The sequence below is a fragment of the Canis lupus genome, chromosome 19, assembly GCF_011100685.1.
Source record: "Canis lupus familiaris isolate Mischka breed German Shepherd chromosome 19, alternate assembly UU_Cfam_GSD_1.0, whole genome shotgun sequence".
Lineage (NCBI taxonomy): Eukaryota > Metazoa > Chordata > Mammalia > Carnivora > Canidae > Canis > Canis lupus.
In genome coordinates this window covers 31,401,782-31,425,103 of record NC_049240.1, presented here as the reverse complement: position 1 = coordinate 31,425,103, position 23,322 = coordinate 31,401,782, and the positions used below count along the sequence as shown (strand labels likewise).

The 23,322-nt window shown below is 34.5% G+C and overlaps 1 protein-coding gene across 1 annotated transcript in view; it reads left to right on the top strand.

The window, feature by feature from the left end:
• EPB41L5 (erythrocyte membrane protein band 4.1 like 5) overlaps nucleotides 1–22,239 on the top strand; it is a 74,790-nt gene extending 52,551 nt beyond the window's left edge. The window contains 10 exon segments of the mRNA NM_001002952.1: nucleotides 100–220; nucleotides 339–426; nucleotides 1,351–1,439; nucleotides 4,473–4,542; nucleotides 9,689–9,858; nucleotides 11,118–11,224; nucleotides 12,245–12,272; nucleotides 17,925–17,967; nucleotides 18,344–18,459; nucleotides 21,450–22,239. Coding sequence (NP_001002952.1) covers nucleotides 100–220; nucleotides 339–426; nucleotides 1,351–1,439; nucleotides 4,473–4,542; nucleotides 9,689–9,858; nucleotides 11,118–11,224; nucleotides 12,245–12,272; nucleotides 17,925–17,967; nucleotides 18,344–18,459; nucleotides 21,450–21,630 — 1,013 coding nt within the window. The 3' untranslated portion in view covers nucleotides 21,631–22,239.
• The last annotated feature ends 1,083 nt before the right edge of the window (nucleotides 22,240–23,322 follow it).

Genomic DNA, 23,322 nt, shown 5'->3' with positions numbered 1-23,322 from the left:
CTCTTAAGAGTTTTTATTAATAAAATGAGTATTGAAGAATGATTCAGCAGGGAATAAACTGCTTAACAAAATATAACTTTGTGGAATTTATGTTTATAGCTGAACTTGGTGACTATGATCTTGCTGAGCATAGTCCTGAACTTGTATCTGAGTTCAGGTTCGTGCCCATTCAGACTGAAGAGATGGAGCTGGCTATTTTTGAGAAATGGAAGGAGTACAGGTACTTGACATTTGATCACACTTTTCTGGCCAGAGTGATTTTGTATTTGTTTTCTATTTCTGTTCTTGGTATAAAATTTATATTATTATTTTGAACATTATTATTTTTAAAATTTCAGAGGTCAAACACCAGCACAAGCTGAAACCAATTACCTGAATAAAGCCAAATGGTTAGAAATGTATGGGGTTGATATGCATGTAGTCAAGGTAAGCACTATGTTGTGATGCTTATTAAAAAGTTTATTTCTTTGAGATTCAAGATAACTATGGCATTTTCCAGTATGAGGGAGTGCATTGACTTGGCATAATATAGTACTGGGTACTTTGGATGTGTTGTAAACGTTGAGATTAAATACGAGAATCTCACATAAAGACTCATTATGAGAAAGAAGAGAAACAACCAAAATCTCCTAAAAGGTATATCTGTGCTTTTAAGGTGTTACTGTTATATTTTTTTAGATTTTTAAGCTACTTTTTATTATTTCACTTCATGTTCGTATCATCTTGTATCACTTAAGCTGAGTAGGCTATTTAAAAATTAAAATAATTTAGGAAGTTGAAAATGTATAGCTTGAGAGCACTTTGATAAGCAGTAATACAGTTTGTATAGTGATTTATTTCTAGTTTATTTTTTTAAAGATCTTATTTATTCATTCATGAGAGACACTGAGAGAGAGGCAGAGATATAGGCAGAAGGAGAAGCCGGCTCCCTGTGGGGAGCCTGACACAAGGACTCCCTGAGCTGAAGGCAGATGCTCAACTGCTGAACCACCCAGGCATCCCTATTTCTAGTTTAAGTAGCTAAATTTTTCCAAAAAGAAAGTCTTCTTAAAAATTTGTAATTTAAGTGGTAAATAGAATATGGGCAGAATCCATAAGAGCTTTCTTTTTAGTGGAAGTATACCTATGTATTTTCAGTGATCATAATACTTTAAGGTGTTAGTGTAAAGTAAATGCATGAATTTTCCTGAGACTGTTGTATTGGATATTCTGATTGTTGAAAACACTTTGCATATTAATATTAGCCTGTATATAGTTAATATAATTCAATGTGAAAATAAACTATTGTGTGAAAATGTGAAATCTGTTTTATGTAAATAAAGATAACCCATTTTGTTCTCTTTAAATTAGGCTAGAGATGGGAATGACTATAGCTTGGGACTAACTCCGACAGGAGTCCTTGTTTTTGAAGGAGAGACCAAAATTGGCTTATTTTTTTGGTAAGCAGAGTTAATGTTACAGATACTTACTTTTTTTTTTTTTTAATGAGTAAAAATCGTTTCTGTCAAGTTAATACATAAAACAGATTTTGAAAATCAAATAATTCTGAAAAAACTGTAAATGTTTCCCCTTACCCATCTTTAGTCCTACCTCTCAGAGGTAAATTTTAAAACTCTTCCATTTTTTCCTTCAGTTTCAAGGTGTCAGAATATATCTCTTGATATATTTTATATTTCTACATGTATTAAATATTCACATGGGCACTCTGCGATCATGTAGTTACATCACTGTTTTAATTTTTATTTCTTATTTTATTCATTTATTTTTTTTTACATGACTGTTTTTAGTACTTCTTGTTCCACAGACAGTCTCATTACTCCCTACTCCCTGGTATGTAAAAGGAAGATAATTTGCCCCTCCTTTTAAGTTATGCTTCTCTTATTAGATCCCAAATTCTTTTTTTTTTTAATATTTTATTTATTTATTTCAGAGAGAGAGAGAGAGAGACAGAGATAGAACATGAGCAGGGAAGAGGGGGAGAAGCAGACTCCCCATTGAGCAGAATGCTGCCCAACTTGGGACTCAATCCCAGGATCCTGGGATCATGACCCGAGCTGAAGGCAGACTAAACTGATTGAAGCCACTCAGACGCCCATAGGTTCCAACTTCTGTCATTCATATTTTTAAATTATATTTGTATTTTATAACAAGGATAGATTTTACTTGTATTTTGTAGCCATATTTAAGTTCTTTACATCTTGTCTGGTTTGTTCTAAAAACTGAGAATTAAGAAATAAGAAATAGTGGTCATATTGTTATCCTTTGTCAGAACTGGTATAGAGCTTCATAGTGTACTGGTGTTACATTCAGGAGCCAAAGATGGGCCCCTGGGTTGTGTACTTCTTTGCAGCACGCCAGGATTGTTAGCTCAAAGCCCACCAACATGAAATTCAAATTCCTGTACGCCCAATTAATTTACTTATAGCCCGATAGGTATATTTTTAATGACTTAGAGCCTGCCTGGTTTACATGTCCCACTGTAAATTGTACCCGACATCTGCTCTTCACAGAGAAGACAAATCCTGTAGCTCTAAGAGACCCAGAACCACTACTGCCCTTCAGAGTTCTCTGACCCAGAGACTCCCTACTTGCTGCTGAAGCCATTGAGTAGACACTTAAGTCTTCTCTCTGATCCCCCTCTCTCCTATAAGTTCCTTTGCCCTTTCCCCCTTCTTTGGTGGTAGCTTTGTGCAGTCACCTCTGGAAGGTCAAGGACTGTCTTTCCCATGCAACCTTGTCCAAACGCCTCTCAGTAAAGTTTGTTGCACAATACTGCTATCTCATGATCCTGTCTTTCTTTTGATCAGCCAGGAAATCCTTGAGATCACAAGGGGGATTACATTTTTTTCTTTTGCCTATATAGGTTTTTGTTTTTTCTGAGGTTCTTGGCTCCCCTTCCTCCCTTCTTGTAGCCTTTGAATTACCTGCCTTTGTCATATCCTTAAATTCTTTCAAATCCTCAGGGTTGCATTAAATGATTCTTCTGTTCCAACTGGAACTGTCTGCTCTCCTAGCTACTCTGCAGTTTTTATCTATTTTCTCAGCTAGGATCCTATGTTTCTTCCTGTATTTTCCTTTCTTTCTTTTGTTTATTCTGATATATATACTCAAGTAACTGCCTAAGAGAAGCATGGTGTAGGAGGTAAATTTTTTGAATCCTTGGATGCCTTAAAATGGATTAGTCTTTTATACTTTCTTGATAATTGGGCTGAGATTAGAATTTTAGTTTGAAAATTATTTTCCCTCAAAAAGTTGATTATATTTCATTTATTTTTGAATCCAGGTGTGTCTGCTAGGGACTTTCTGAGAGACTTCAGTGGAACATTTTCATAATTGTCCTTTGATAGGTGAAGGAGCTCTGGGCTATTTATTTACCCAGTCCTTGAGTGTTAATTCTCTGAGACTTCCAGCTTGCCCCGAGGGCAGATGGAACATAATTCATGGCCAGAGAATGCTGTAGGCAGAGAGATAAAGCATCTTTTGTACCACCTTTTAAGGTTATGGTCCCAGGGCGCGATCCTGGAGACCCGGATCGAGTCCCACGTCGGGCTCCCGGTGCATGGAGCCTGCTTCTCCCTCTGCCTATGTCTCTGCCTCTCTCTCTCTCTCTCTGTGTGACTATCATAAATAAATGAAAAAAAAAAAATTATTGTGAGAATCAATTGACTTAATACACGTAAAACACTTATAAGAGTACCTGACACTTAATAGGCATTATGTAAGTATTTGTTATACGTAAGTAAGTGCTAGTTCTTCCTCTCCTCCTCCACGTATTATACTTATTTTTGTACAATTCTTGTAAACAAGTTATGTCTTAAAATTACATTTTTTATATAAGTTATATTGAAAATTAGAATGAGAGTTGTGTGTTTTGACATTCACAGTTGATAAAAGTACAGAGTTCACATGTGGTCGGTTGTTGAGGATTTCAGTACAAGTAGGGGATAGAGTTGGAAAAGGGCCCATAAAGTGAGATTTAAAAAATCTTTTTTTTTTTTTTTTTTTAGATTAAAGGTGTACTTCCTCAAACCAAAATTGATATAGAGAATAGAGTTCAAGATTTTTTCCTTTTATTATGCCTTTTAAAAAAGCTGTATAGTTAGTCTTTCCTGTATCCTATGCTGCTGCTTTACACTAGGCATAGAGACTCTCTTGTACCATAGCTGGGAGCCTATAAAATATATATACGGATTTCCTTATTTTCTTAACATTTTTACTGTCTGATATATGTGCAGCATTGGTTTGTTACAGATACTGCTTTTGAAATTTTTTTCTGTTATCCTAAATATTTTTAGATTGGAGGCTTTGTTGATGGGCAGTGCCATGGCAGAGTTATGTTTACCCTCTTAGCTGTTTTCATTTTAGCAGTTAGATGATTAATGTGCTAGAAGTAACAACAAACATTTCCTTTTAATTTAGAGGACATTTATTTTAAATCTGATTTTTATTCTGATATTGTTATATTGTTATAGGCCCAAGATAACCAGATTGGATTTTAAGAAGAATAAATTAACTCTGGTGGTTGTAGAAGATGATGTTCAGGTAGGAACTTTGCATTACTTATTCTAACAATGATGATGTTGTGTGGTAACTCAAGTCTAATATTCTTTAAGAAAGCCTTTCTTTCTTTCTTTTTTTTTTTTTTAAGATTTTATTTATTTATTCATGAGAGACACAGAGGGAGGCAGAGACACAGACAGAGGAGAAGCAGGCTCTGTGCAGGGAGCCCAACGTGGGACTCGATCCTGGGACTTCAGGATCACACCTTGGGCCGAAGGCAGGCGCTAAACCGCTGAGCCATCTGGGCTGCCTTAAGAAAACCTTCTAAATTAAGCATTATTTTTTTTTTTTTTTCAGTTAACTCTAGTTCCTAATTGATACACACAATATGGATGTATCTCAATGCATTATGCTAGGTGAAAGAAGCCAGACTCAGAAGATTGACTTGTATGGTTTCCTTTATGTGACCATCTGGGAAGGGCAGGCCTATAGTAATAGAACAGATCACTAATTGTTTGAGATTAGGGAGAATGAGGAGGCTTGCCTACAGAAGGAACAGCACACAAGATTTGGGGGCACAAGATTCTGTAACCTGATTTTGGTGGTAGTTGCTAGACTCCATGCATTTGTCAAAACTTATGGAATCATGAATAAATTTAAAAAGTAACTTTATTGCATGCAAAGAAATAAATTGAAAAACATATACATATAGATAGATATAGATAAAAGCAAGTTGGGCAATGTTCAAAAGACTCGTATGCACAAGGATGTGTGAGAGGGACTACTTAGCAGAGAACCTAAAAGAAGGTTCTGAAAATTAGATGAAAATTAAATACATTTTCTAAGTTTCAAGTTTTATTTCGGAGATACATGCAAAAGATTGCCTTATCACATAGCTTAGAAGAAAATCATATAGACAATGGGGCATTTAAAAAAGAAATCTAGGGACGCCTGGGTGTCTCAGTGGTTGAGCACCTGCCACTGGCTCCGGGCTTGATCTGCGGTCTTAGGATCAAGTCCCACATCAGGCTCACTGCCTGGAGCATGCTTCTCCCTCAGCCTACATCTCTGCCTTTCTCTCTCTCTGTCTTTCATGAATAAATAAATAAAATCTTAAAAAAAATAAATAAAAAGAAATCTATTAATGATACACAGGATGATCATTGTATCATCAATAAATGCATTGATAATGACTTGAAGCAGATTTTGCATCTAAAAACTTATTTTACAAATATTTTCCTTTTTATGTAAACGCATATGTGATTCAGTGATATTTATATCTAACCCTAAAGGCAGTTCTTAAAGAAGAATAAAATATAATTCTATCTGATAAGGAAATATGGTCATAATTTAATTGATGACACTTGTTCTTATTTAGGCCATAAGAATTGTGTATCTTACAATCAATGTCATTTTATTTATTTATTTATTTATTTATTTTTTAAAATTTATGATAGTCACACACAGAGAGAGAGAGAGAGAGAGGCAGAGACATAGGCAGAGGGAGAAGCAGGCTCCATGCACCGGGAGCCCGACATGGGATTCGATCCCGGGTCTCCAGGATCGTGCCCTGGGCCAAAGGCAGGCGCCAAACCGCTGCGCCACCCAGGGATCCCAATCAATGTCATTTTAAATTTGATCTTACATAGTATTAGCTTCTTAGATATCTTTTTGAAGGTATTTTATATACACACACAAGCAAATGTGTATCAGTTCTTTTTAATGCAGAATTTACCATGCGTTTAGACTGTTCTGTACTAATCCTTTTTAAACTTTATGTGATAACTTTTGGAATCTTTCATATAACTATATAGAATGCTTCTTTGTTTTGTCTTTTTAATATTTTATTTATTTTTTTGAGCAAAAGAGATCACAAGCAGGAGGGAGGGGTAGAGTGAGAAAAAAACTCCTCACTGAGTAGGGAGCCCAGTGTGGGACTTGACTGGGATCATGACCTGAGCAGAAGGCAGATGCTTAACCGACTGAGTCATCTAGGCACCCAAATAATTCTTTGTTCTTATTTAAAAAAAAAACAAACAAACTAGGGACACCTGGGTGGCTCAGCGGTTGAGCGCCTGCCTTTGGCTCGGGTCGTGATCCCACAGTACTAAGATTGAGTACTACATTGGGCTTCCTGCGTTGGAGCCTGCTTCTCCCTCTGCATCTGTCTGTCTGTCTCTCTCAGTGTCTCTCATGAAAAAAAAGTAAATAAAATCTTTAAAAAACAAAAACAAAAACAAACTAAACTGCATAGTATTCTGAATGGATATACCCTAATTTATTTAATAAATTCACAGTCAACATTTTTTCACTATATATGCATGAGCTTGCACATTGGCAAGTATTTGTAGGATAATTTCCTAGAGGTGGATTTCCTGGTTCACATGTGCATTTGTCCTGACAGATCCTACCAAGGATCAAACCTCTTTCCTCAGAGGGAGTTGTCATATTTTTATCTGAAAGGTGAAAAATGGAATTTCATTGTAGGTTCGATTTTTATTTCTGTTATTATGAGTGATATTGAACATCTTTTCATAAATTTGATTTTTTTGTAGTTCCTTTTCTCTAAATTATGCATACATATCCTTTGCCCATTTTGTCATTTGGCCTTTTTTTCTTACTGATTTTGCCCTTTATCATAGAAACTGTAAATATTTTATCTAATAGTTTGTTTTTTAATATTACATATCGTGATTTCTTTAAACGTTTTTAAATAGGCAAATTTATCATTCTTCCATGGCTTATAGAAGGGTTTTTTCTACTTTGAGATTGTACGTTTTCCCATGTTTTTTCTGTCTATTTATTGTTGGTAAGTTTTGTTGAAGTGTAACACACATTCAGATAAGTGCAAAAACAAGTGTGCAGCTTGTTGGATTTTCATAAACACCTGTATGACCAGCACCCAGATGGAGAAATAAGTAGAACTCTGCCAGAGTTACATGCTCTCTTCTGTGCCTGCCAGCAGGTACAGGCCTCCAGGGATAATAACTGTTCTCCTGACTTTAACACCATGTTGATTTTTGTTGATATTTTGAACTTTATCTAAATGAAACATGACTGATTGTTCCCTTTGTGTCTTCAGTCCTCTTGTAGCTGGTTGTTAAAAGTTGGCTCATACTTACTGTTACATAGTATTCCATTTTTTATATAGACCACACTTATTTATCCATCCTTCTGTTGATGGACATTTGAGTTATTAGTTAGGATATGCACATGTTTGGCTTTTGTGGATACTGCCAAACTATTTTCAGAAGTGTTTATACAAATTTACATTCTCACCTGCAATATAAGAGAGTTCCATTTGTTGTTTTTTGCTGTTCGGTATTCTTTTTCATTTTATTCATCCTGATAGTAGAATGATTTTGTGGTTTTCATGTGCATTATTTAGCACTTATTTGTTTAGCACTCATATATTTATTGAATATTTGGATATTCTCTTTTTTGAAGTGCCTGTTAAGTCTTTTGCTCATTTTTCTATGGTCATATGCTTTTTTTTGTCATTGAAGTTCTTTATGTATCTGAACATCAGTTCATGGATATATATAGGTGTTGCAAGTATCTTCTCCATGACTTGCATTTTGACTCCTTTAATTGTATGTTTTGGATAGAATGTTTCAATTTTAATGTAATAGAATTCATAAATTTTTTGTGGTCAGTACTTTCTAAGTCTTAAAATTTAAGAACCTTTGCCTATGTCAAAATCATGAAGAAACAACATAGAGTTCATATAATATTTTTAAATGACAAAATATCTAAAAAAATAAAATAAATAAAATGACAAAATAGTTTAACTTATAAAATATTCAAAGTACACTGGAAAATACAAAAAATCATAAACATGATATCCTTTTCACTCATTTAGATTAACATTTTTGGCATTGCTGCTTCAGAATTATCTCTTAGAAATAGGTAAATTAATAACACTGTATTCAGTACAGCTAAAGTCTAACCCTCTAGTTGGCCCCTTTCTTCCTGGTAGCTGGCCATCATTCTTGGAGGGTATCATTTTCTTTTTTTTTTTAGGGTATCATTTTCATACTTTGTTTTTACAAATATAGAAACATCATAATACATGGTGGGATTGTTTAAAAAATTTATATAAATAATATATGTGTATATATATATTTTACAGTCTACTTATTTTATCTAAACAGGTATAGCCATATAGCCAGTTTATTCATTTTAAACTGTATATTCTGTATTATTCTGTAATATGAATAAACAGTAGTACATTTATTCATCTTCTATTTTTCTTTTTGTAGAGTTTTAAAAGATGTTATTTACTTGATAATTTTTCTTGTTTTGGTTATTTAGGGTTTTATGCCAATTTTTACTATTCTAAATGAGATTGTGAAGAAAATCTTTGGGTATAAATTTTGGTGTTAAGAAAATATTTTTCCTTAGATGATAAAGCTTAGTTGTTACAACCAGGCACTGGAGCACAAATAGGTTCAAATTCTGGTTTTCTCTGTGACCTTGGGCTTTATTTCTTGAGCTTCAGTTTCCTTATCTGTGAAATGAAGCTAATGATAGTATTTACTCACTGAGTTAATCCATGTGAAATGCTTAGAAAAGTGCCTATGAATGTTAATTATCATTAGATTCCTGAGATTATGGTTACTGTGATGAAGAATGTACACACTTTGAAGTCTGTTGATATATATTGCCAGATCTTGTATGATCCTTTATATATTTATCCCAAAGTATGGCAAATGAAACCTCAGTTGAGGTTTTTCTGAGAAATGAGATCATATCAGCAGAGTGGACCCTTTTAGGGATAGTTTTACATTGGCTATGAAAGTGAACAGCCTGATTTCAACTCTTGCCTTTTTTTTTTTTTTTTTTTTTTTTTTTAGATTTTATTTATTTATTCATGAGAGACACAGAAAGGCAGAGACATAGGCAGAGGGAGAAGCAGGCTCTCTATGGGGAGCCTGATACAGGACTTGATCCCAGGACCCTGGGATCATGCCCTGAGCCGAAAGCAGATGCTCAGTCACTGAGCCACCCAGGTGCCCCCAACTCTTACTTTTTTGTGTAGGTAGCTACAGAATGTCTGAGTTTAAGGGAGCAAACTGGATGCTTTATTATTTGTTAGTATTGCTGTGGTTGTATTTGTAGGTGAGTAACAAGGAACAGAACTGTTTGACCTAATAATTACCTCTTTTTACAACCTTTTCTTTTTCAGGGAAAAGAGCAGGAGCATACATTTGTCTTTAGACTGGATCACCCAAAAGCATGCAAACATTTATGGAAATGTGCTGTGGAACATCATGCATTCTTTCGCCTTCGAGGTCCGGTCCAAAAGAGTTCTCATCGATCAGGATTTATTCGACTAGGATCACGATTTAGATATAGGTGAATATCAATAGCTACTTGCTATATCTTTCATTCTTTCATAAAGCCAAAAAGTTTAGGCTAATTTCTCATTTTACAGATTTAGAAACCAAGGCATAGAGAAACAAAGTGGTTTGCCAGTGTTTTCCACTGGCCAAAATAAAAGACAAAGTGGTATTGTTATTGGCTGTAATTTCCTGAATAGACAGGAAAGCATTATACTGATATAATCATAATTGATTTTATATCCCTCTTAACATTTACTTTCTATATTAATTAACCCACAATTTAAAATCATGTAATAAGAGTCTTAAGGGAGTCTCCATGCAGTAGCTGAATGCCATATAGAAAAAGGGTATTTATTGTGCACTGAGAAGGAAATTAATTTGGGTAACATTTCTTGTCCTTTATAAACCTGAAGTTAATTTAATTTTATAGACTCTGTGTCTTTGTCCTAGGTTAGAAATGTTTTAGTTTACTTGAGAATAGATTATTGATTATGAGTTTTCAGCACACCCTGAGAGTCAGTATGATTTAAAAAATGAATGGATAATATTGTGGCAAGTTGATTGTGTGGGATTCACGTAAGTTCTATTCTACTTTGATTAAAAGTGAGGGGGCAGCCCTGGTGGCTCAGCAGTTTAGTGCCACCTTCAGCCCAGGGTGTGGTCCTGGAGACCCGGGATTGAGTCCCACATCAGGCTCCCTGCATGGAATGGAGCCTGCTTCTCCCTCTGCCTGTGTCTCTGCCTCTCTCTCTCTCTCTCTCTCTCTCTCTCTCTCATAAATAAATAAAATCTTAAAAAAAAAAAAAAATGTGTGGTAGTATTTTCTTAAGAGAATTCCAATGGAAGTCAAAGAGAATGGGAAAATAGTTTTCAATATTTCTGGAAAATTACTCTCTGAAAAGTGTATCACAATTAGAAAAAAAATAACAAAATCTTTAGTTAATTGCAAACTTTATATGAGGTGAGTGAATGGAGAGAGGAAAGGAGTTGCGTAAGAGTATAGATATTCCAAAGTTATTCAGTATGTTCTTAGGCACATGCATGCTTATGAAAAAAAAAATACAATTTGCATGTTGTGTAATTTCACACCAGCCTAAAATGTAGAACAACAATGTAAAGAGAGACATCAAGGCTGTCAGTGTAATTCCTTCAGGATGAAGCTCAGGATGGTTCTTTTAAGGGCAGACTTAACATAGACTTTCTCTCATGGGTATCTGATTACTGTAGGCCTTAAATTCTCTTCTTCCTATTAAAATGCCTCATTTATTTTAGTGGGAAAACTGAGTATCAGACCACAAAAACCAATAAAGCAAGAAGATCAACATCCTTCGAAAGAAGACCCAGCAAACGATACTCTCGAAGAACTCTACAAATGAAAGGTGAGATGCAGCCCTGTTTCAGAAGACTGTTCCTTCCTTGACAGTCCATCATGTGCTGGTATTGTTTGCTTGAAAGGAATGAACCTTAAGTTTATTCCAGTCAACTGAAGTACCCTTATTTATTAACTTTGGTTTTGATAGAATCAGTGTAAGAAAAAAGGAAAAATTGCCTATATTGTTGCTGAGATTAAATTTTATGTTAATCCTAATTCAGGTACTATTTTGAGTTTGTGTTTAGTTTTTGTTCGTATTTGTTTTACTTCTGTTGAGTAACACTTTCCCTTCTCTTTTTGACGGCTGGTGATTTCATTAATCATAATCTCTCAAATGCTATGAGGAACTTCAAAAAAAATCATTGGTATATGATGAATAAATTTTGAGTAAAGATTATTTCATACAGTATTATATTAAGATACTTTTAAATGGTCTTTAAATTTAAGCATCAATATATATTTAAGTATATTTATGTAATATAAAACATGATTTACTTGAAAAACCAAAAGTTGTGTTTGGTTTTGAATCTGAGTTTGTATTAAAATACAGATTGAATTTTAAGTATGTTCAGTTAGGGTCATCCCAATTGTTTAGAAACACCTGTGCTAACCTGATATTTGGCATAAAAAACTGATTTTATATTCATCATTTTTGTTTAGTCTGACTGTAAATTAAATAATATATAGCTATTAATGAAACCATTTTAGTTCGTGATTGAAATTCCTGAGTTACCTCTTGTTTTCCACTGACAGTGATTTATTATCACTTACTTCACTCTAGGAGCCTTGCAGGTAGTTCTTGTTTAAAAGAAAATGTTTATTTTACATCTTTATTTTAAACATGGGAAGAATTGACATTATTGATTTTAATTATGTGAATCCTTGAACATTTTGTGAAATGACAGTTTTTAAATCTGTAATTGGGAAATATGCCTTTAAAAAGCTGTCCAGATTTATTTTTATGAGTAATGAAGCAGTTTACCATGTAAGTGGAGACTAATGGGACATTTCCTTTTTTTTCTGTCAGCAAGTACAGCAAAACCTGAAGAACTCAGGTGAGTAATTTCTTACAACTTAGGAACAGAATGTTTTAGAATTTATGTCATTAATTAAATATTTGTTGAAGACCTATCAACATGTGAAGTTGTCCCGAGCATTGGGACAAGAATATGCATATGATCCCATATAAAACTGACACAAAGAAAAATAAAGCAGTTTAAAGAAATAGAGATAGGAGTGGGGATGGATGTTTATTTATTTATTTATGAGAATGACATTTGTTATTGGAGTGGGGATGGATGTTTATTTATTTATAATGAGAACGACATATATTTGTTATTGGCTTGTTACTGAGAATATAAAGATGAATAAATTAGAGTTCTTAAAAGTAGCTCAAAAAACAAAGATTTATTTGCAGATAAGCAATTAATTTTGTTTCTGGGATAATCTCCACTTTTCATGGTGTATAATTCTTAATGTCATATGTTGATAGATTTAGTAATTGGTAGCATTTTGTTGTGGATTTGTATTTGTATATTTATCAAAGATACTGGTCTGTAGTTTTCCCGTAATTCTTCATCTGATTTTGGTTTCGGGGTAATTCTGGCTTCACGGCATGAGTTGAAAAATGTTTCTTTCCTGTTTTGGGGGGAAGAATTTATAAAAGAATTCTTTAAATGTATAGTAGAATTCACCATTATAAAGGCCATCTTGCCTGGACATTCTCTTTGTGTGAAGTTTTAAAATTCAAAATTTAATCTATTGGTACAGACGCATTCAGATTTTATTTTTTGTTTTGACTCAGTTTAGAAGTTTTTCTGGAATTTGTCCATTTCATCTAAGTTATCTAATTGGTGGCGTACAGTTGTTCATGTTTGTTCCCTTTTTTTATTTCTGTAAGGTTTGTAGTGCTGTTTCCTCATTCATAATTTTAGTGATTTGAGGGGTTTTTCCCCTTGGTCAGTTGAGGTAATTGCCTCAGTTTGCCTATTTTGTGAGCCTTTTCAAAGAATCAGCTTTTGGTTTCATTGATGTTTGTTCTGTTTTTCAAGTTTATTATTTTTCCCTCTGATATAGTCTTTCTTTTTTTATTTTTAATTTTTTAAGTTTTAAGTAGGCTCCACACTGATGACCCCAAGATTAAGAGTTGCATGCTCTACCCACTGAGCCAGCTAGATGCCTCTGATATATTATTTCATTTCATTTTTAAAAAATAATAAATTATTCATGAGAGAGGCAGGGACACACACAGGCAGAGGGAGAAGTAGGCTCCCTGAGGGGAGCCTGATGGGGGACCTCAATCCTGGGATTCCAGGATCACACTCTATGCTGAAGGCAGACCCTCAACCACTGAGCCACCCAGGCATCCCTATTATTTCATTTCTTATACTTGCTTTAGGTTTAGTTTGCTTTTCTTTTTCTAGTGTCTTAATATAGGAAATTAGGTTATTAGAGATCTTTATTCCTTTTTTTTCCCCTAAATTATTTGAGAGAGAGTGTGTGTTATAGTGGATGTGCAGAGTAGGAGGGAGAGGGACAAACAGAAGTCCTGCTTTTGATAACCCAATTAATTTTAATAACACATACTACAATGTATAGTTTCATATAAAGCTTCTCAGCTATTGGTATGTGTCAGTCCCTGGACTATCTGTTAAAGTATCAGATTCAAGGCATACTTGCAAATCTAGTTAACTCTTGAATTTGTCTGTTCTTGTATGGCAGGTGTATGGGTAGAACTTCTTCAAAAGGAGAAATCGTTTGATTTGGGGTGCTGCGGGTAGTCAGCCTCTCTTTAAGAGGCCCTATTTTTTCCCTTCCCACTTAGAAAGGCATTAGAGTCCATTTGTGATTGGTGATTCACCATAAAAGCACTCTGCTTTTTGAATAAGGACTCTCCTGAAGTTTCAGTAGGCTGTTAAAAGTAAATGAGAGGAAGTGAGTGATTCTTTCTACTGTAAGTTTTTAATTAGGTAAAAAACAAAGTTTTCTACTTTTCCTGAGTAGTACACTTTTACTTTCATTGTAGCTATTTATAAGCTATACCTTTAAGAAAAAAGATGGAGAGATGTTAGAGGTATTCAGTACTTTTTAAACTATTTTGTTGTTTAATGGATTATGTCTTGCTTACTTGAAAGGGAAGCTGGGACAGAATATTAGAGCTTAAAATAAGGAAGATGACCTGGTGAATTTACCAGAAATATAAACAAAGTATTCCAGCAATAATATGTAGTTGAAAAATTAAGATTTTTATTTGTAAAGATTTTTTTTTTTTTTATTCATTCATGAGAGACACACAGAGAGAGAGGCAGAGACACAGGCAGAGGGAGAAGCAGGCTCCATGCAGGGAGCCCGACATAGGACTCAATCCCAGGTCTCCAGGATCATGCCCCGGGCTGAAGGCGCGCTAAACCGCTGAGCCACCCAGGCTGCCCAAGATTTTTATTTGTGATAATTTGTCCTTTAAAAATTTTTTAAGGGGTACCTGGGTGGCTCAGTTGGTTAAGCATCTGCCTTCGGCTCAGGTTATGATATCAGGGGCCTGGGATGTAGTCCCACTTTGGGCTCCCTGCTCATCTCATCTGGGAGTCTGCTTTTCCCTCTTCTGCCCCTCTCCACTGCTCATGCTCGCTCTTTTTCTCGCTCTCTGTCTCAAATAAAATCTTTAAAAAAAAAAAATTTTTTTTTTTGGTAATACACATTCCTACCAAAAACTTAAGTATCTTGACTATGTAGTCTCTTTCCTAGAATTAAGATTAATTTAACTTTAATAACTAAATTTTATTATCCTTGCTTGAATAATACTTTGGCTCTGGAAAACACACCAGAAATGGGATATTTAAGCAATGATACTTTATTGTTATTTTTTATAATGAATTTTTAGATCTGAAATGTAGAGGGGGACCCAGCCCTTCTGAAGGTTATTTACCACTCTTCATAACACTGTTGAGAACCTAAGTTTGGACTGGCATGAATGCCCTTTCATTCTTGCCCTTGTAGTTCTGTTTGCATGAACAGTTTTGCTCCAGTGAACCATGGAAAGCAGTACTGTTTGAAAAAGCACAGCTATTTGACCTAAAAAGCCTCTTGACCTTGTACTGTGCCTATTTGATTAACAGGTTTTTAAATTGGCTGATGTCAGTGGTTTTCCTTATACTGTTTTATCTCCTAATCCCCATGAGTCTTGACTAATATAAAGTATCCTAAGAAGAGGTGACATTTGAAAGGATAGATCACATTTCAGTGATTAGTACTTTTGTACAGGCTTAGCTGACAGAATCTTGAAGACGGAAATGAGAGGAAAAGAAGGAATGGCAGATTAAATGAATATAGAGATTGTAAGAGCAAAAGGGGTCAGTTATTGCATGTGGTCCTTTGAAAGGGGTAAGCTTGGATTAAGTCCGTAATGAGAAATATTCATTCCTACTTGGGTGTTATTGGAAGTGAAAGAATACGTGTGTAATTATGAGAAAATACTGCTTACTACATTTCAAATTATTTGAAAACAGGCCTATGATTTGATTAAGATCACTTATAAGCACTTTTTTTCATGTTGTTATTCATCTTTTGTTTATCATTTGCTGGAGTTCTTCTCAGTTAAAGGAAAAGCTTCAGGAGTGCCCAGATGGCTCAGTTAAGCATCTGCCTTTGGCTCGGGTCATGATCCCAGGGTCCTGGGATTGAGCCCCATGTTGGGGGTGGGGGATCCCTGCTTGGTGGGGAATCTGCTTCTCCCTCTCACTCTCCTTTCAGGCTCTCCTTCTCCCCTTCAAATGAATACATAAAACTTAAAAAAAATAAAGGAAAAGCTTCAGAGAGTAACCATGGGGATCATCCAGTCAAGCAGTTTGGATGAGATTTCATAATATCTAGGATTATGAGTTACTTAAACCACCATAATGTGTTCTGGGAGCAGCGACAGTCAAAAGGAAACCGTTTCATGCAAATGAAGAACCTAAGGTTTAGAGAACAGAACTAATGGTAGTGGCACAGCTTGGATTTGAACCTGGGAAATGGTAGTAGTGCAAGTTTTGGTGACTCAACTTGTAGTTGTAGGTAATAAAAAATAAGATGTTTTTAAAATGGGTTCACTTCTCATCACCTAGCCTTTAGCAAGGCCTCTTCATTCTTGAATTCTTTCTTAATTGGTTGTCTTTTATCAGATTGTTTTTGTTTTGCTCTCCCCTCTCAGAGAAAGGCTCTTGGATATTATATTCAGAGTTTGGTTTGAGAAGCTTTACTCATTTCCTTTTTTTTTTTTTTTTTTTTGAGATTTTATTTATTAGAGCATGAGCACAAGTACAGGGGATGGGGAGCAGAGGGAGAAGCAGACTCCACGGAGCAGGGAGCCCAATGTGGGGCTCGATCCTGGGGCCCTGAGTTCATGACTAGAGCTGAAGGCAAATACTAACTGACTGAGCCACCCAGGCACTCCTGACCATTTCCTTTCACTAGAAAAACATCTTGACTGGGTATAATATTCTTGAGTATTGCTATGAAAAGGTCTGTGCCAGCCAGGTATTGGCAGTGATTTCCTTTTAATCTCTATGGGTTACCTAAGTATTCTTTCCTTATCCTTGAAAGTCAGTAATTTAATAATAAGAGCTTAAATGCACTTAATTCCCAGTCTCCTTTTCCTGGAATATAGTGCTCTCATTAAGTCTGTGGATAATTTTTTCACTTTCAAGGAATTTGTGTGTTTGTGTGTGTGTGTATGTGTATAAAAAACTTTGAATATATTTTCAGTTACCTAAGTTGAATTATTTACCTCAGGGTACAAGGATGCTTATGTTAGAAGGTCTGAAGGCAGTAAACTCTTTTTCCCCTTTGTTCAGTAATATGTCACTGTTGAGTTATTTCATTGAATGTTCTCTTTTTCAGCTGTTCTGAGATTTGTTTTTGTTTTGTTTATTTTTTAAAGATTTGATTTATTTTTATTTTATTTTTTTTGAGAGAGAGAGCACAAGCAAGGGGAATGGCAGGCAGAGGGCAGAAGGAGGAGCAGGGAACCTGATGTGGGGCTCCATCCTAGGACCCTGGGATCATGACCTCAGCCGAAGCAGATGCTTAACCCACTGAGCCATTCAGGCGCCCTAAATATTTTGTTTTAGATTGAGTTTTTTAAAGTGCTTTTTTGTGGGGAAGTGATGGAGGAGGGAAATGAATATAGCTTAAACTAAAAGTTTTAAAACATATTTATAAATCTCTTGGAGTGGAAAGAGGTTTCTAATTTTAAGTTTATATTAAGGCCTTTTGAATTATCAACTGCTGGGCTGTTGATGACTGGAAAATCTTTAGAGTGTAGGAATATACAAAAGAAGTGACACAGGTAAGTTTATGTGGATATTTGTGCTTAAAGCCTTGAATTTAAGATATCATTTGTGCTGCTCTTTATTTTGCCATCTTTGACAGATACTGTTCAATAAATAAACAAGATTAGTAGTGAACTACACATTTAAAGCACAATTAAAATATAAGTATATGGAAATTTTAAATGAGCAGATTATAGTAAAAACAATGTTTTAAAAACAAATGTTTTCTGAGCATCTTTAATTTTTAGTTTTAGGTACTAATAGTAATTTTTTCTTTACTTGCAACAAAACAATGCCTTTAAAAATAAAGGTACTTTCATTACTGTATGTATAGTCTTACAATATGAAACCCTAGAATTTTATATATGGTTTTTTAATACATGTTTTTCCCCATTACAGTGTTCACAATAATGTTTCAACTCAGAGTAATGGATCCCAACAGGTGAGATGATACTAAACTTGTAAACCCTAGAATACTAGTTAATTATGACAGATAATGGTATAACTTTGGGAAGGTTTTGTCTGTTTTCTTTTTTTATCTGTAAAGTGGCTAAATAAATGAAACCCTCTGTTATTATCTGAGATGCTGTAAATCGAACAGGTACCCTATAGGACATTTTCTGTTCCTGTAAATTCTATAAAATAAGGAATATCTTAATATTTAGTTAAATTATTATCTATCTCTGAGGTAGTACACAACATGCGAGCATTTGTTTGCACTATGTTTGTAGATAGTAATCCATTTTAATATTCCGTTTATTGGCGACAAAGTCATGTATGTGGGCAAAAATGGATGATTTTTATAATTTTATCCACAGGCTTGGAGTGTGAGATCAACTCTGCCTGTGATTCCTTCTGTTCCCTCTGGTCCTGTGCTGGCAGAGATAGAGAGTCTTCCAAGGAATCCTGGATCAAACCAGTATGACAGGAAATGGTTTGTTAACTCCTTTAAACCAGAATAAAATCTTGCTTAATGGTATTCTAAATTCTCCACCATAATCTTAGAATACTTTAAATATGATTGAAAACAAATTATTCATATTTGTAGGCTGAACAGAAACATACCGTTGAACAGTCATACTGAGATTGGGAAAATAAGGGATATGTATAAGAAGGGAATGTAGTTATTAATTGAAGAACATCAGACCTCTCTCCTTATTTTGGTTAGCGTGATTAGAAGTGGTGGGTGGTTCTCTGTTGAATAGGACTTCAGTGCTAGTCAGTAGAACCTTTTTCCAGATCAGTAAGGAAAATATGTTTGTTACATGTTATTCCACACAACATAATGCTAGTACTTTGGATGTATTTTTTCATTAAAGACTGAAGAAAAGCCAAAAGGGAAAGATGATTATAATCTAATCAAACAAAGCATTAAAACGCTTCATTTTGGGAGATGGAGAGAGAATCTGATGACAGAGAAGATACTTTATTTGTTGAGATTTCCAGGATCTATTTTACATTGTGTAGTTAGTACACAAATATGAATACTTTGTGGCTTATTGGAGTGTAATCAATAGTGTTCATCATTTCCGAAATAATGTATGTGGTTTGGAGGGCTCCTCGGGAATTACTTGATTGAGTGGTCACGTTGCAAATCTGTGAAATGAACTTTGATAATTTATAGGATTTTTCTCTTTTTCTCTTGCTCTTAGTTTGTTTAGTACCTGAAATCTAATGAATTTCTGTGGTGATCTCAAGGTTTTGGTCAGCTTTCTGAGCAGCCAGTTCTTCCTTCATGGTGGTGGGTCAACAGTGGTTGGTGATTATTTTCAGTCTTTGCTATGTAATTGTTTTTCACTGTTATTTTGGCTTAACTAACTTGCAAGGTGCTTTGCTCTCTATCGTTGGGCATATTTTTACTTCAGTTCCAAATAACTTGATTAGTTTCTAAGATTGAGGGAATTTTTTTTTTTCCTTTTTTCTGTCTGTTTTTTTCTTTTACTTATACCAGCGTATGGTGGGGGTGCTTTGTGTGTGTGTGTGTGCATGTGGGCACACACTTAAAGTATGAACAATGAGGCTTCTAAATATCAAATTTTAGTCTTTATTTTTTTTTAAGCCATTAAGGAGTTTCTTCAATTTCTTACTGAAAACACAGCTCCAGTAAGTAGCTATGTTTTATGGCCTTGGTATTACCAAGTCCTGTTGGCAAGGAAACCAAGACTTCAACTATAAAAGAATTCCCTTAATACATGCTTACTTTTTATATTAATACAGAATGAGAGTCTGGGGGGTGGGAGAGGTTGCATACTATATTATGACACTAAATCTTTATTGAGATTTCTGATTTTAATGGGCATGTATTCAAATCTATTTAATTTGATTTATTAGGCAGTACTTAGTTCCTTTGGCACAACCTTTAGAAAGAGTACTGAATCTGAGAATATTGAATTTTAAGGAAAATGAAAAATTTGGAGCTCTGTGTCCTTCCCTTATGTACTTGTGCTGAGACCTCCTTTGCTGAAATGGAGTAAAATGGTGATCCTGAAAACTTAATGAGCCTCAGTGTATATGTATGTCAGCAGTGGCATGGAACTGAATATAGAACTGATCTATCTTGGAGCTAATGAATTCCCCAGCTTGAATTTAAAGTGCATTCTATATTTCACTTGTTTCTGCATGCTTTTATTGTTATTAATGCTTTTAAATGAATATAAAACAGTCCTCCTTTAGAAAGTGATAAGTTAAACTGAATAATATATGGGAAATTTTGCATATATTGAGGAGAACATAAACCTAACTGAATTTCCTAAAGTTTCAGAGACTGCATACAGAGGTCATGAATTTTATGGGATAGATATGATAAATAAATTGTATACCCTTTGAAGAAGAAATGATGATTTTATTGTAAAAAAGCATTCAAGTTTGTTCTGAAAAATCCTTTTAGTTAATTTCAGTTTTCTTAAGGAAAAAGAAGTTTGAAGATTCATGTTTTAGTTGGGTTAGAAAAAAAATACTGTATTTAAAAATTTATCCTTAGACATCTTATATAATTGGGATGGGTTTTTTTTTTTTTTTAACTTGTAATTATCTTAAATATGTGCTTCCCTTTTTGCTGTGTTGCAAAACCTTGATTTTCTGAACCGTGACAAATGTTTTCTTTCTACTGGAGGACTCTTAATGATTTCTAACCAGGAACTGCTTGTATGCATGCTTCACTCTTAGTTCTGTAGGCCTATTCTATAGCACTGTGTAAGAAAAGGGTTTCTTAATATACTTACTAAAATGTACCTTAGAGAGGCTTACAATCTCATCACATTATCTGTACCTGTTGAATTTCATTCTGAAGTCCTATGAACTTTGATTATAGAAGGGACAGTGATTCTCCACTGTGTTAATTGGAAACATTCACGTAAAATTAAATGGCCTCTGAAGTACTTGTTTTTTTTTATTATTATTTATTTATTTTTTTTAATACTCTTTCTGAATTCTGTTTCCTGGATTTCAGTTTTGTGAAATCACTTAATTTGGAGAATAATTTTCATAGTTGTCATTTTCTATATGTGCCTTTGTCCGTAATGTAGAAGTATCCTTTTAAATATTTGAATTAAGTAGATTACAAATATTTTTTCCTTCTCATTAAACTTCAACATTTCTAGCTTTGATTTTGATACCAACATCAGGGACAGATAGAGTGTTTTGCTCTCTGTGAAATTTCCTCTTTATATAATTCACTTAACTGACTCTGATTACTTACTCGTATTTCCATATTGAGTTTTTCCACTACGTGTAACTTTGTGGATTCTAACCGCCACCCTACTGCCTTATTTTTGAATGTCATTGCATGGAATAAATGTCAGTAACTACTCATATCAGTGGTGCATGCTAGTCACAGTGCCTTACTCCTTTATTACCTCTTACACATCCATTTTCTCCTATTCCTGTTGACTAACTGTGCTCCCCTCCCACTCCCCAACCATCCAGGGTCTCTGCTGCCAGTGACTGCTGTCAACGTGGTGGAAACCAGTGGAACACAAGGGCCTTGTCCCCACCCCAGCCTGCACATAGAAACTACACTGACTTTGTCCATGAGCACAATGTGAAGAATACAGGAGTCCATCATGATGTTCATTTTCCCGGCCATGCAGCCATGACTGAGATATGAGTGTTAAGCCCATTAGACACTGGGACTCTTTGTCATGCAAGTTGATGGTATACATTTTCTATACATAGAGGATTGATCACATTAGGAGAATTTGGGAGAAATTACTTTATATTGAGTCACTAGTTGCGTAGTATTGTTTGTAATTCTGTGAAAGGGAAAAGAATGTGAAGAAAGCTGTATGCCATCAATGATAATCACACATGCTTTTGTATTGAAAGGGTATGTATATATCATTGTGATTTTGGAAAGGTTTTTCATGATTTTAACATGGTAATACATCACTCAGAAGATGTCTCAGGAGAAGGTTTGTGTTTGTGTAAAAGCTATCTGTTATCCTCCCACACCATGCCATCCAAATAGATTGAGGTTAAAAGAATCAGATACACTAATCACACACTGAGAAGGAAGCATATCCAGGCACAATGTATCAACCTTTGGTGATACTTTGATAAAACTGCTTTTCTATGCATTTTTAATACTTCTACAATGACCCCATGCCTTAATTTCAGTTAAGTGCCTAAGATTCTATAATTGTAATTAATGTAATTTTTAGTTAAAAGCACTATTACTTTTTGACAAACCAGCATTTTATTTTACCAAAAGATCTAGAAATCACATTAATAATGTGATTCATATAGAGAGATAAATCTGAATGATTACTTTTACTTGATTAACTAGTTAAGTAGTGGTTAACTAAATTTAGTTACATTACTACTGAATGGTTGTACAAAATGGAAAATGTATTTACTTTTGTCTTTTCATTTTTATCTTTTCTTTTGCATCTTATGCATCTGATAGATTTCCCAGGTTTTCAGCAGCCTCATAATCTGGCCTTGTACAACCTTTAACATTTCTAAAGCCCAAACCATACCACTTTCAAATGGATTAGATATATTACTATTTTGGTTCCTTTATGAACTTTGAATGTAATTATCCAAGCTCTTTGATTTAATTCCCAGAGACAGATTACCTGGAAAAAGTACATTTCTCATATCATGGGAACTGATATAAGGGAAGTATTTCTTTTGCCTTTCTTTAGTTTTTAGAAATTTTTAACAGTTTGAAAACCATAAAACTATGTGATTTGAAGATACTTTATGGTCTGAGAATTCATAATATGTAAAGATAATGAAGCTTTATTATAAACAACCTAACTTAGACCATCCTATTTACCTCCAAGGTTTACCTATTTACCTCCAAGGTTGGTCTCTGCTAGGTACAAGTTTCAGAGGGCTTTATTCCTAGACTGTTGTTTGCAAATAGAATACAACTTATCAATAGAAAAAAAGTTAGCAAAATTAAATAAGATCTAGGAATGAAATTTATAGGCAGGTTTCAATCTGATTTTATCACAATCATTTTAAGGAGACAGAAGCTCAAAATATTCTTTATCATATCCTATAAATATCAACAGGTTCATATCTTAAATAATCCACCTCCCTCTATCATCATAAAGCATGCTTAAAAATGGCCACTGATGTATGTCCTTCATAGTTGTTTTAGTCTTTACATAGCTCAGATTATAATTGTCAGGCATTGTTGATGGTAATTTTTTTCTTTAAAACAGGGAATTTGAATCATAACCTTTTAGCACAGAAATTCTGGTTAGTGTCATATAGGAAAATTTTTCATGGGTGTGAATATATGACTAAAAACCTACTATTTCTATAGTAGACGCCAAAGAAGTATATT